The sequence below is a fragment of the Gorilla gorilla genome, chromosome 4 (assembly GCF_029281585.2).
Source record: "Gorilla gorilla gorilla isolate KB3781 chromosome 4, NHGRI_mGorGor1-v2.1_pri, whole genome shotgun sequence".
Lineage (NCBI taxonomy): Eukaryota > Metazoa > Chordata > Mammalia > Primates > Hominidae > Gorilla > Gorilla gorilla.
This window is the reverse complement of record NC_073228.2, coordinates 36,270,021-36,282,926: the sequence shown is the minus strand read 5'-3', so window position 1 is coordinate 36,282,926 and position 12,906 is coordinate 36,270,021. Positions and strand designations below refer to the sequence as shown.

Genomic DNA, 12,906 nt, shown 5'->3' with positions numbered 1-12,906 from the left:
ATGAAACCAGACCATTATAAGTAAGCCAGAGAGTTTAGAAAGTCACTTCCAGCTGGTCCTGTGGGTACATACGCTGGGCCTAAGGGTAGGCAAGAAAGCTGGCAGGTTTGTCTTGGAGGTCTCAGCTCCGGCTCAGTACCAACTCAGAGCTACTCAAGGCCTGCCCAGCTTGAGTTTCAGCCCCCAGGGAGGAAAGCTGCAGACAGAGAGTGGGGTGCGAGGCCACCTGCTCTACCAGAATGAGTGTGGCCTTGTGTCCTAGGCAAAAATCTGAACTATAGTTAGATGGTCACCTGGAATATGTCACCTAATTTTTATGAGTATCTGTTTCATCAGTTATAAAATGGGATTAATTTTACCATCTCCTTAGGATTGCTAGAATAATTGAATGAGAGGCTATATTCAAGTGTCCAGCACTTGCCAGGTATTTAATAAATAGCAGCAAAATGTGTCTATGGCTGTTTTCAAAAGTGCCTATATTTAAGTATGCTGTAAGGGCAGTCAGTGGAGAGAAGTCCATCTGAATTATATGCTACCTCCCTCTGCAGTTTCTGAGCTTGAATATGAAGATATAAAGTTTGCACAGTTTTGTTGCTGTATTTTTCTGGTATTTTTCCTTTTTCTGAATTGTCCTTTCTTTCCCTCTCTAGTTTTCATGTATTACTTCGATAACCCGGGTGGCCAAATTCCGTCCTGGCTCATTAACTGGGCCGCCAAGGTGAGATCCCAGGAGGCGGGGCAGGGGGGAGGGATGGGGGAGTGTGTTTGACAAATGTTGACTTAGCCCGCGGGGCTGTCAGGCTGAAGAGACACATTGTCTCAGGCGTAATGAGGCTCTTTTATGAAGAGTTTGGTTGAGTGACTCTGGTTAGGGCTGGGGTTGCCAACATCCAAGACGGAAGCTGGGACAAGAGACAAAGAATTGTCAGCTTGGAATGCCAGCCTCTCCCTGCTTGTGCCCCAGGACCCCCGCCAGAATCACTCTCTGGAACCTCTGGACAATAGTCTGCTCCTAGTAGGAACAATAGTGCCTTTGGAGCCTATATTCCTCTGCTTACTGGGGAATAAGACAGACTGACCTGGCTTGGAGACAACCAGATGTGTCCAAGCCTGAGGAAAGCTTCCACTTTTGTTGTTGTTGCACTTTTTTTTTTCTTTTTTTCTATAAGGGAGGGAACTGCAGTGGTAGTTTGTATCACTAGAGACTGCCCAGGAGCCTGGCATTATGGGGACCATCAGCCTGCTTTGCACAAGATCTACTACTAGAGAGCTCAACAGATTCCTTGGAAGAGTGAAAAAGCACATCAACTTTGGAGTCAAACAGACGCAATTTCAAATCCTGGCTCTGCTACTGACTGTCTTGTTTTACTTAAGGAAGCCATGCATTTCTTCCTTTTTAAAAATGAAGATAGATGTCTTCTACTGCATAGAGGGGGAGTAAATAAGACAATATTTAGGAAAAGTCTTGCCCAGTGCTCAACATTAACTAAATGATAATATATCCTGCTCCTTGATCCCCAATCCTTACCATTTTCTAATTCAGTAAAGTAAGTGCTTTCATTTCTTTGGAAGAATGTAACAATCCAGCCCAAGCCCATTTCTTGTGTTTTCTTTTTTCCAGAAACACTGTTTCAGAAACATCTTCGCTTTTTCCTAGAAAAAGCTAACATATAAGGCCTTTTTGCAACAGAAGTTCCTGTTGACTGGTCTTACTTTTGTCCTCAGTCCTACTTTTTGTCATCATCTGCAACAACATTCTGTTGAAATCCAGTTAGGGAGCCTATTCATTTTTGTTAGTCCTAAAGCCAACATTGTTTACCTTCTGCCACATCCCAAAGAATCAAGAGTGACCACTGTGAAGACATAGAAATGACAGTCTCATTTCCTTTGCAGAATGGAGTTCCTAACTTCTTGAAAGACATGGCAAGAGCCTGTCAGAACTACCTCAAGAAAACCTAAGAAAGAGAACTGGGAACATTGCATCCATGGGTTGATGTCTCTGGAAGTGCAACCACCCAATGTCTCTGGAAGTGCCACCTGGAAGTGCCACCTGGAAGTGTCTCTGGAAGTGCACCCACCACTGTTCAGCCTTCCCCTGCTGTTTCTGTCTTCAGAGGCCTACACACTCTACCACATCCTTTCTAAGCATGTTCGCCTGACATCCAGCTCACTCGTCTGCTTCCTTTCTCACTCCCCCCATCCTGGGCTGGGCTGCCTTCTTCTACAATTCAATATGGGGCAGACTAGGGAAACCTTTGCTTGCTTACTATTAGGAGGGGAAGTCTTCAGTAGGGAACACGATCATTCCATTGTGCAATTTTACGCGGATGGGTGGGTGGAGGGACACAACAAAATTTAAGAATGACTATTTGGGCGGGCTGGCTCTTTTGCAGCTTGTGATTTCTTCCAACTTGGGAGGGGCTGCTGGAAGTGGCATTTCGTTCAGAGCTGACTTTCAGTGCACCCAAACTGGATGACGTGCCAATGTCCATTTGCCTTATGCTTTGTGGAGCTGATTAGGCTGGGATTTGAGGTGATAATCCAGTAAGTCTTTCCTCGTTCCTACTTGTGGAGGATCAGTAGCTGTTATGATGCCAGACCATTTGGAGAAGTATCAGAGGCCTGACTGGACACATAATATGACAACCACATTTTTCCTCATCATCCACGAGGAAATGGATGATTTCTCTTTTCCATATGTCACTGGGGGAAAGGCTGCCTGTACCTCTCAAGCTTTGCATTTTACTGGAAACTGAGGCATCAAGATGGCTGTGGCAGCTAGCAAAAGCAAAGATGCTTTGTGCATAGCCTTGTGAAAAAGTATCTTTCTATGCAATAAGATGAATTTTCCTCCCAGAATATTCAGAAATGTAGAAGGGATAACAGTTCACAGCCAGGTAAAATTTAACTGGTGGCTTAATGACTCTGCACCTTTTTCTCAGGAATTCTGCCTAAGTTGTCTGCCTTTTCTACCACCAAAAAGACTTTTAGTTTTCTATGGTTTCTCCTGAATTTTGGTAGGGTAAGGTATTTCTATGTCAAAGGCACAGCCTTGATGATCTCAGGGAAAAATTTTAATCACTGTGTATAATGATACTGAACCTTGATTAATAACAGAAATTCAGGATGTAAAGCCACAGAATGGGATTTATTAACGTGGGATACCTCAGACTGTTTGTTTTCTTTCTGGGAAGAAAAGTGTGTTCTATAATGAATAAATATAGAGTGGTTTTTACTTGTCCTGTGTACCACTTCCTTCCTACCTTCTTCCTTTTGTGAGTGTGCATCAGTTAGATCTCCTTTATTTGCAAGTGATATTCAGCCTAATTTGTAGACTTGAACATAAAACATAATTTTGGGCTTACTTATATGCAAGATCAGGTGTAGGTATCTTCATGTAGGGATCAATACAGGTGCTCAAACTGAGATTAGAATTCAGATCGTTTAGTATTGGTCTGCATTTCCTGGTAGCATTGTCGCTAACAGCAATAGGTAGGTTTGCATCTTCCTAGGCTCATGCCAAGCAAAACAAAAAAGACAATGTTTCTTTCTAGTAGGACCTGCACTATTCCATAACTTAGAGCCCCTCTAAAACATATGCTTATCTATGCCCTGCTCATTATGGTCATCTGGATAGAATTATACAAGTAAGTGAATGCCTCATAAAATTATCATTAAAATATCATTATCAGTAATGTAGCTGAAATCTATTCTAGATAAACTAAATCTGAATACTTCATGTTAATAGAAGTCAAGTTGAAATCTTATGAATAGATTATTTGAAATAAAAGCACTGAGATTATAGTCACTGAAAGAGAATTGTCATGAAATGGTGTCATGTAAACCATTTCTTTAAATAACATTAAATAATTTGCTAAGAACTCTGAAAATATTAAGAATGCTGAGTTTCTAGGTAAGGTACTTATTTTAAAAGGTTACAGTGTTTGCTGTAATGAATGGAGTTAAGACTTTTTAGCATTTTTACTTGCTAATTTAGAGTAGTGGACAGTCCTCACGAGCTGAGGTTATGTAGGAAACTGAAAACTCTTGAGCTGTAGTAAGTGCCAAAGTCAAAAAAAAAAAAAAATAGAACTGGTGGTTTAGGCCTTTACTTAGAGGGACTTGCACCTGAGTTCTCAGGGTATGTTTTTCTGCAGCAGCTGGATGTATCACTTGGAATTTGTAAGTTATATTGTCATTCCTCTAGCACTTTGTTTTACTTATTTTTCCCATATCTGTGTTTCCAAGTAGACAACCAGCATTTGTGGATAGAAGCAGTTATATCACTTTGATTACTGGTCCTTGGGGTAGTATATAGTAGGCACTCGAATGGTGACTAAATGAGTGAATGAATGATTTAGAGAAGATTGACCAAATGGCATGAACCTGGAAGACTAAATCCATTCAGCTATAGAGGCTCAATCCCCATGGATTCAAGCCAAATTATTCCCCAAGTCAGCGTTTTGTGGGGTGCGGGGTGGTCGGGGGCGGTTTCTAGATTTCCCAGGTACCCATTGGTCCTTCCTTGAAGTACCAAGGTCCTCTCTCCGTTAAGGGGTGGCTTTGCTGGTGTGGCTATGGGTTATATTATAATGTTAGAGAAATGGCACAGTTTGAATTGAGTCCGGCTGAGATTAGTCAGGATTCCAGCTGAAATTTAATGGCAAAAGTAGCACTACTGTTGATGGTAAATTTTTTCCACAGGCAAATTATTCACACTGCATAACAATTCAAAGTTAATGACCACCTTGGAACCGAGGAGTTCCAGCAGAGGGTCACTTCCCTTGAAAATGTTCCTATTTCACAGCAAGAGTCCTGGCCTGACTCCCTGGCTGAGATTCCTCACCCAGAATCCCCATCTATAATGCCTGCCCTTCCAACCTCCCACTTCCTAGCTGGACTTGCAAGAGATGAGGCAGGAAGAGCCCCATTCAGTTCTCACATTTCTAGTAGCACCACCCAGTCAGCTCAGAGAATTATCTTTAAATGCATCGAGACATTTAGTTCTTTAACAGATATTTCTCAAGAGGCTGGAGTCCATCAGCATTGGGATAGGCATGGCATTTGCGGGATGAATGAGAAAGATATGGTGCCTGCCCTTAAGGTGCTTATGGTCTAATGAAAACTCAGTGAACAAGCGGCTGAAGGATGATAAGTGCTCAGAAAAGGAAAATAAAAGGTGCTGTCAAAAAAAGGGCAGTAACCAAGTTTGAGGAGCAGAGGAGAACGTGTTGGAATTGTGGCTGGATGAAGGTTGCAGAAGAAAGCTGTTCATGACAGAAGAACCATTTGCACAAAACCTCTAAGGAGGAAGGACTCAGCAGGAGAGTCAGTCACGTGAAGAATGACAGAAGGCCAGTGTGGCTGGAGCGCTGACATGAAGGAGAGGCATCTTGTATGTGGCTGGAGAAGTAGACAAGCTATGTAGGGTCCTGAGAGCAATGGCAAGGATTTGGAACTTTATCCCAAGAGTCCCAATAAGCTTTGAAAGATTTGAGATTGAGGAGTGACCTAAAAATATGTATTATTCTTAACACCATTCATTTTTCTCCATGATTCCCCAGCATCTATGACAGCCTCTCCAGTAGCATTGTGTGGGGCTACTCAAGGTGCTTTAAGCCCTATTACTTTGAATCCTCTCCATTGTGAGGCAGCATGCAGAGTAGCCCATACTTAAATCAAGTTTCCAAAGTGGAACATCAGCTTCTGAAGTTTAACTGAAAAAAAAAAGGCTGGAGGGAGGGGACCACCCGTGCACATCCCCTCTGTCTCTATTGGCCCATGTTGGGGTGCAGCATACCCTCCCACACATCTGCATCATGCAGCCCATCAGAGCAGAGCCATTTAAGGGGCCAGAAGTGGGAGAGAAAAAATGAAAGGCAAAAAAATGTAAGCAGGTCCACTTTCCCCAAGTTCCTTTTTTTTATATTCATCCTTAACTGCAAGGAAGAACTTTTTTTTTTTTTTTTTTTTTTTTTTTTGCTTGAGAAGACAGAAGCAAAACATATTGTTTGTTTAGGTTGCAGAGTTTAGAACCAACAAAATGGGAGGACTTCAGAAAAATTATTTATATTGCTCATCTATTTATATATGTGTATGTCCATGTGTGTCTCTTTGGATACACATAATAGATGCTGCATTTCATAAGATATAATAATGGACCAACAATTAAACAGTACACTATGTAAGTACACTATGTAAACTTTCTAAGTTTCCTGTGTGATATGCCAGGCCCACAGCCAGGCAGTGGAGTACATAAAGGTGGGATGCAGTGACTTTAGAATTATTAGACAACAGATCCTGTAGGACAATGAGCAGTTTGCTACAAGCTCTTAAAGTATTAGATTTTCCTTCCATCCGATGGTGGTCGCATCCTTTCTGATTATTATAAACACTTGTGCGCATATTCCATGTCCTCTGCAGACTGCTATAATTCCTGAATGGAAGAATCCGCCCCACATTCATGTAGTCCACTGCTTAGCAATGGACCTGGCATGACATGTAGAAAACTTGGAGTCACTCATATAGCACACTGCTTAGTTGTTGTGTTATTGTATCTTATGATTGCAAAGTCAGTGCATTTTAGTTGAGTGCACAGCCACCCAGCCACCCTTGCAGTAAAGTGTGGCCATGGTATGTAATTCTGGCCAATATCATATGAGCATAAATAATATGTGCCACTTCCAGCTCAGGATCTTAAAAGGAAAAGGTATGAACTCAGCTTGTTCTTGCCTCCTTCACCATGTCTGGGAAATGATGAGAACTGGAACAAATGCCCTGGAATCAAGGATGAAAGCCTAGGATTAAGGATGACAAAATAACTCTGCCTCCCTTGGACTGTTACAAGAGAGAGAAATAGACTTCTTTCTTATTTAAGCCACAGCATGTAAAAAAAAAATAGCAGCTTTGCCTATACCAACTCATGAATAGCTCAAAAAGAGCGTCCCTTTGGACCAGTAGATCAGGAACCAGCTCAAATCCTCCTCATCTATAGACTTTGGATCTCCTGGCCTGTGTCAAACAATAAGTGATCTGCAAATTTCTGACTTGTTCCAGTTTCATTTAATGTGGTCAATAAATGTTGGCTGTTATTAGCTGTTACTCCCAATTGTACATCTCTATCTGCCTCCCGTTCTCCTGCCCCATGCTTTGCCTCAGGCTACTCTTTTTGTCTGTGGAGGAAATCTTCCCCAACTTTTGTGAAATTTCTGTCAAAATTGAAGGCTTACTATAAATCTATTCCCTCTAAGAGATTCCTTGGATTTAGAAAAAACTTAATCTATGATGGTGCTGAATAAATGAAATCCAGCACCTTCAGATTGGAGCTACTTCTATTAATCACCTTTGATAGACACTGTATTAGTCCAGGTTCTCCAGAGAAACAAAACCATCAAGATATACACCTTGTCATGCACCACATCATGATGTTTCAGTCAACAACAGACTGCATTCCAATTCATACCACTAACTAAAAACAAATAAACAAAATAAACTAAAAACCCCAACAATATGTATGGCAGTGGTGCCATAAGATTATAATCCTATATTTTTAATGCACCTTTTTAAGCTACACTAATACATACCATTGAGTACTGAATACTGTAGGCAATTAAAACATGTTGTACAGGTTTATAGCCTAGGAAAACAGGTTACTCCATATAGCCTATTTTTGTAGTAGGCTATACCATCTAGGTTTGTGTAAGTATACACTATGATGTTTGCACAATGACCAAATCACCTGACACATTTCTCAGTATGTATTCTGTTGTTAAACAGCACCTGATTGTGTGTGTGTGTGTGTACATGTATGTGTGGAATTATGGAATTGGCTCATACAATTATGGAGGCTGAGAAGTCCCAAAACCTTCAGTTGGCAAGCTGGAGACCCAGGAGACCTCATGATATAGTTCCAGTCCAAAAGCTGGCAAGCTGGAAAGTCAAATAAATGATCTTTCAGTTCAAGTCTGAAGGCCAGAAACACCAGTATCTCAGCTCAAAGCAGTCAGGCAGGAGGCATTGCCCCTTCCTCAGAAGAGGGTCAGCCTTTTTGTTCGATTCAGGCTTTCAGCTGATTGGATGAGAACCTCCTATACTGGGGAGAGCCATCAGCTACTCAGTTCAAACATTAATCTTATCCTCAAACACCCCTACAGTCACACTCAGAATAATGTTTTACCAAATATCTGGACAGCCCATAGCCTAGTCAAGTTGACACATAAGATTAAACATTATACTTGGTGAGAGCCCAGTGTTCTCAGATAAGGAAAAAGATTTAACATTTTGAAGCTCTTATTGTGTGCGAGGCACTAGATTGGATGTTTTACTTACAGCTTAGTCTTTGGTGAGATAGGAAATACTATCTCCAACTTACTGATGATGAATATAGGCTCAGAGAGGCTAAATAATGTGCTTAAGGTAACTCGGCTAGTTAGGTGGTAGACTGGGAACTCAAAGCTAGGCTTCTTTGATCCTAGATCCCATGCTTCCACATTCCCCCTCACATTCCAACACTTTTAATCTCCCTTCTGTTCCATCAATGTGCCAAGCTTGTTTTTGCATCAGTCATTGTACCAGTTGTCCTCTCTGCCCAGAGTGCCCTGCTCCCTGATCCACACAAGCCTGAAATCTTTAACTCATGCAAGTCGTTGTTTAAATGTCCCCTCCTCTGAGAGGTTTTGCAGTTGAAGTCAATCCCTATTTCATTACCTTGTCTGCATAGCATGTAATACTTTCTATTAAATGTATTTATTTTCTGTTCATTTATTTCAGCTCCAAAAGGGTACAGAACTTTGTCTCGTTCCCAAATTATATACTCAATAGATAGAGCACAAAAATATTGTAAAGTATCTGCTGAAGGAATGAATGAATCAATGGTGGGGCAACAAGCTCAAAGTCCCATGATCTCAATTTGACCAATAATGCCTGAAAGATAGGTCCAAAAAAAAATGTATTCTCAATCTTGTGTTCCACCTAATTTTTACCAAAGAGGGAACACTGAGGACAAATTTTTAGTTCTTTTTTTAAAAGCTAGAATTGGTTTGTTTTCCAGGGTTTTGTTCTTTATTAATTTTTTTGATTTTTCATTCTGATTTAACACCATTGGAGAGCTCATACTAGCCCCGTAAAAGTCTACTCAACAGAATGATATTACCGATGTAACTTAGGGAAGGGAGAGAGGCTGGAGGCAAAACAGGGCTAGAAGAGAAGATCTTTTCATTTGCAGGCCAGAATCCTGAAAGAAGAAAACCTGTATCCCCCATGGACAGATATGGGGAGGGGACTGTGGGTGGAAGGACAGCACGCCGAATTCATTTTCTCTTATCTATCTTATCCAATTCCTCTCTAGTGGTTCATAAACTGAGAAAAAGTCAATGGAAACCAATCAGGACAAAAACAGCACTTAGAACTCCATGCAGGGCATACAGCAACTTTTGTTTTATGTCAAACAGCTTATGAGGGGCTGGATCTGCTTTTAAGTGGTCATGGATTCGGCTTACCAGTGAATGTGGTGGTTCATTTTCCAAGGGAGAGTGAATGATATTCTTCATGAGGAGCCTATATTTTAGGCCTGGTATTGAATAATTACTGGACTGCTGAAAGCTTCCAAGTAGGAGTTCGCCCTTCACTACACAGTTTGGCTCATGTTCCCATTTCGGCTACTTTAAGCTGTTGTAAACAGCATTCGTTTTCCATTACAAGCTAGGAAATGTGACTTCAGCGACGGTGCCGAGTCCCTGGAGAGCGCCTGCCAGGGAGGCCGTTTCCTCACCTCTCATTTTAGTTTGTAACTTGATGGCGAGGTTGAGTAATCGCTGAAGCTCCATGTCTTCCCATCCTATTCTGTTCCACTAACTTATAAAACAGCCAGTGACCCGCTTGAGGACTAGCGGATCAACCAGATGTTTCCTGAGCAAAGACAGCATGCGTTTCCCCTTGCACATCATCTTGTGAGAGGGGAGGGCTGGCGGGCCACTCACCCCGTCTGACATCATTGGGCGAGGTGGCCTGGGGGAGAATTTCAAAGCAGAGCAGCTTGGCCAGGGAAGAGCTCAGCTGGCAGCTGTGAGCTGGGATTAACTGACCCAGATAACTAGGGAGAAGGAATTGGCAATCTAAGTGTTTGTTCTCCAGCAGGAAGTAGACGGCCTCCTTTCTACTCCCTAAATATCTGTGGCTGTAGGAGACCTTCCCCCAATGGCTCCACATACACAGTCAGGATTGCGTCCACCATATTTCTTCCCATCCCAACTTTTTGTTGTCCCTGGCTTTTGCATAAGGTTGACATGGCACAAGCTCAACCAATTGCAGTGTAATAATAATAACAACCATAATAATAATAATATCAATGAATTATTCTTCCCTAAACAACATTGAGGAAGTCAAATTCTAAACAATCTTATTTCAAATAATCTCCTTATAGATCACTAGCTTGTCAGAGTTGGGGTATTAAGAACCAGTAAAATAAAATATTTTTCGTAATACAGGGAGCAGCTGACATGTAATTGTCAGCTTCCCCATAGAAAGGTCATTAAAAATAAGACAAATAAAAAGTAAATCCAATATACCATTTACCATCACTATGATTTCATAAAAGAAAGGTTTAACCTCTTCTGCTGTAATGCATCCAACGTCTTTTCTTTATACTTATAATCAAATCCAAACTACTAAGACCTAAAAAATTCCATATTACTTAGGATCTGGCCCATGCCTGCTCTTCAAGCTCCACTTCCTCCTTGACTTATTCCTCTCTAGTCTTTTATCTGTTCCTCAAACATACAGTGGTCTTTGCATTTACTGTCCCCAACATCTGGAATGCTCTTCCCCACATCTGTATATAGCACACTGCCTATGGTATGCAGCTTTCTGACACAGCTCCCAATAATCCCCACATCTGTATATTCACTTCTTTGTGTAATGCCCTCCTCTGTATGTGGAGTGGACCTGGTGACTTGCCTCTAAAGAATAGAGTAGAGCAAGAGTGATGGGATGTCACATCCAAGATTAAATTGTAAAATACTCTGCCTTCGTCCATTCTTGCTCACTTTCTCTGTCTGGATTGTCTCACTTGCTTTCTCTCATGAAGCAAGTTGCTAATTATGAGTGTCCTATGGAAGGTCAATGTGACAAGGCCTCTGGCCAAGAGCCAACTAGGAGCTGAGACCCTCAGTTCAGCAGTTTGGGAGGAACTAAATCCTTCCAACAACCTCCTGAGTGAGATTAGAAGAAGATCCTTCTCAATAGAGCTTGGCAGTGACTGCAGCTTCAGAAGACCCCTTGATTGCTGCCCTGTGAGACAGGCTAAGCCAGAGGACTTAGCTAAGCCAAGACACACTGGAACTGCAAGATAATACTGTTTTAAGCCAGTAAGATCTATGTAGTGATGGATAACTGAAGCAACGCCTCATTTATTTAGATCTTGCCCAAATGTTTTCCTCTCCAAAGTCGTCTCTCTCTAAAACAAACCAAACCAAACAAAATGATCACACATTATTCTCTCACACCTTACCCAGTTTTGTTTTTCTTCATAGCAATTATCACTACCTACATTTATATCACAGATTTATTTGTTAGCTATCTTCCCTATTAGAATGAAAATTCAGTGAACAAAATATCTGTCCTTTTGCTGGTGAACAAGATGGACATGCATTTGCCCTGATGATGCTTCAGTTTATTTGACAAATATTGATTATAGGGCTACTTTGTACCAGGCTCCATATTTATAGGTTTTTTGTTCCTGGTTCTGTTGTATCTAGGCTAATTAATTTTAGTATATTGGTTCAGCTGTTTTGTTTTAAATTTAGCTCAGCTGCTCTTTGATAATGCATCTTTCTGTATCTTTCACTGAGTGTTTGATTAAAATGCCATATGTGGGCTGGGCACGGTGGCTCATGCCTGTAATCCCAACACTTTGGGCGGCCGAGGCAGGCAGATCACTTGAGGCCAAGAGTTCAAGACCAGCCTGGCCAACATGGCAAAACCCCTTCTCTACCAAAAAATACAAAAATTAGCCAGGCATGGTGGCGCAGGCCTGTAATCCCAGCTACTCGGGAGGCTGAGGCACGAGAATAACTTGAACCCGGAAGGTAGTGGAGGTTGCAGTGAGCCAAGATCACCACTGCACTCCAGCCTAGGCGACAGAGCAAGACTCTGTCTCAAAAATAAAATAGAATAAAATAGCCATGTGTGATAGAGTCAAGAGTAGAGCTTGTGTATACTCTGTTGAAGTCCATTGTTGAATGAACATAATTATTTGAAAAGATACCTAATGTAAATGACGAGTTAATGGGTGCAGCACACCAACATGGCACATGTATACATATGTAACAAACTTGCACGTTGTGCACATGTACCCTAGAACTTAAAGTATAATTAAAAAAAAAGTTCTCACTTTATGCTATGCTGACATCTGCCTATCTGTTACTTTCATCTATTGACCTCAGATTTACTGTCAGAAATAATATAGAAAGTGTCTATTCTTTTTCTCAAATCCAGTTAAAATTGTTCTGTTAACTCTATCTCTTTGGGTGTAAGTTCTATTTATCAAGTTTATTGCCTCTTTTGTGCAATAGGCTTTTCTTGGATGTTTAGTGTGTCTTCATTTTGTGGTCATCTTGTGCAGTTAAGATTGCAAGTTTAACTTTCTGCTTATTTGGGAGCAGATCTGAGAGCTATCACTGTGGCTCCCTCTCCACCGTTTCCAATGAGAGCAATGGGGCTCCTGGTACCATCAGCCATGCTTCCAGGGATAGGATCCTGCATCATCTGTACCTAGGAATTACCCCATCTTTCTGTCTCAAGCTCCCACATTCATGAGAAAATACATCTCAAGGCAGATTCATCTGTTTCTGGCATATGTGTGTATGTGTGTGCTTGTGCATATGCATGTGTGAGCATGTGTGTGTGTGT

The 12,906-nt window shown here is 41.4% G+C and overlaps 1 protein-coding gene across 3 annotated transcripts in view; it reads left to right on the top strand.

Moving 5' to 3' along the window:
* PCTP (phosphatidylcholine transfer protein) overlaps positions 1-12,906 on the top strand; it is a 95,547-nt gene that overhangs the window by 23,127 nt on the left and 59,514 nt on the right. For 2 of the 3 annotated variants that reach the window (XM_063706250.1, XM_019028584.2), the window contains exon 5: positions 651-718. In XM_063706250.1, coding sequence (XP_063562320.1) covers positions 651-718 — 68 coding nt within the window. Of the gene's footprint in view, positions 1-650; positions 719-1,893; positions 3,236-12,906 lie in introns of those variants that run through there. The other variant, XM_019028585.3, reaches the window with a different exon arrangement.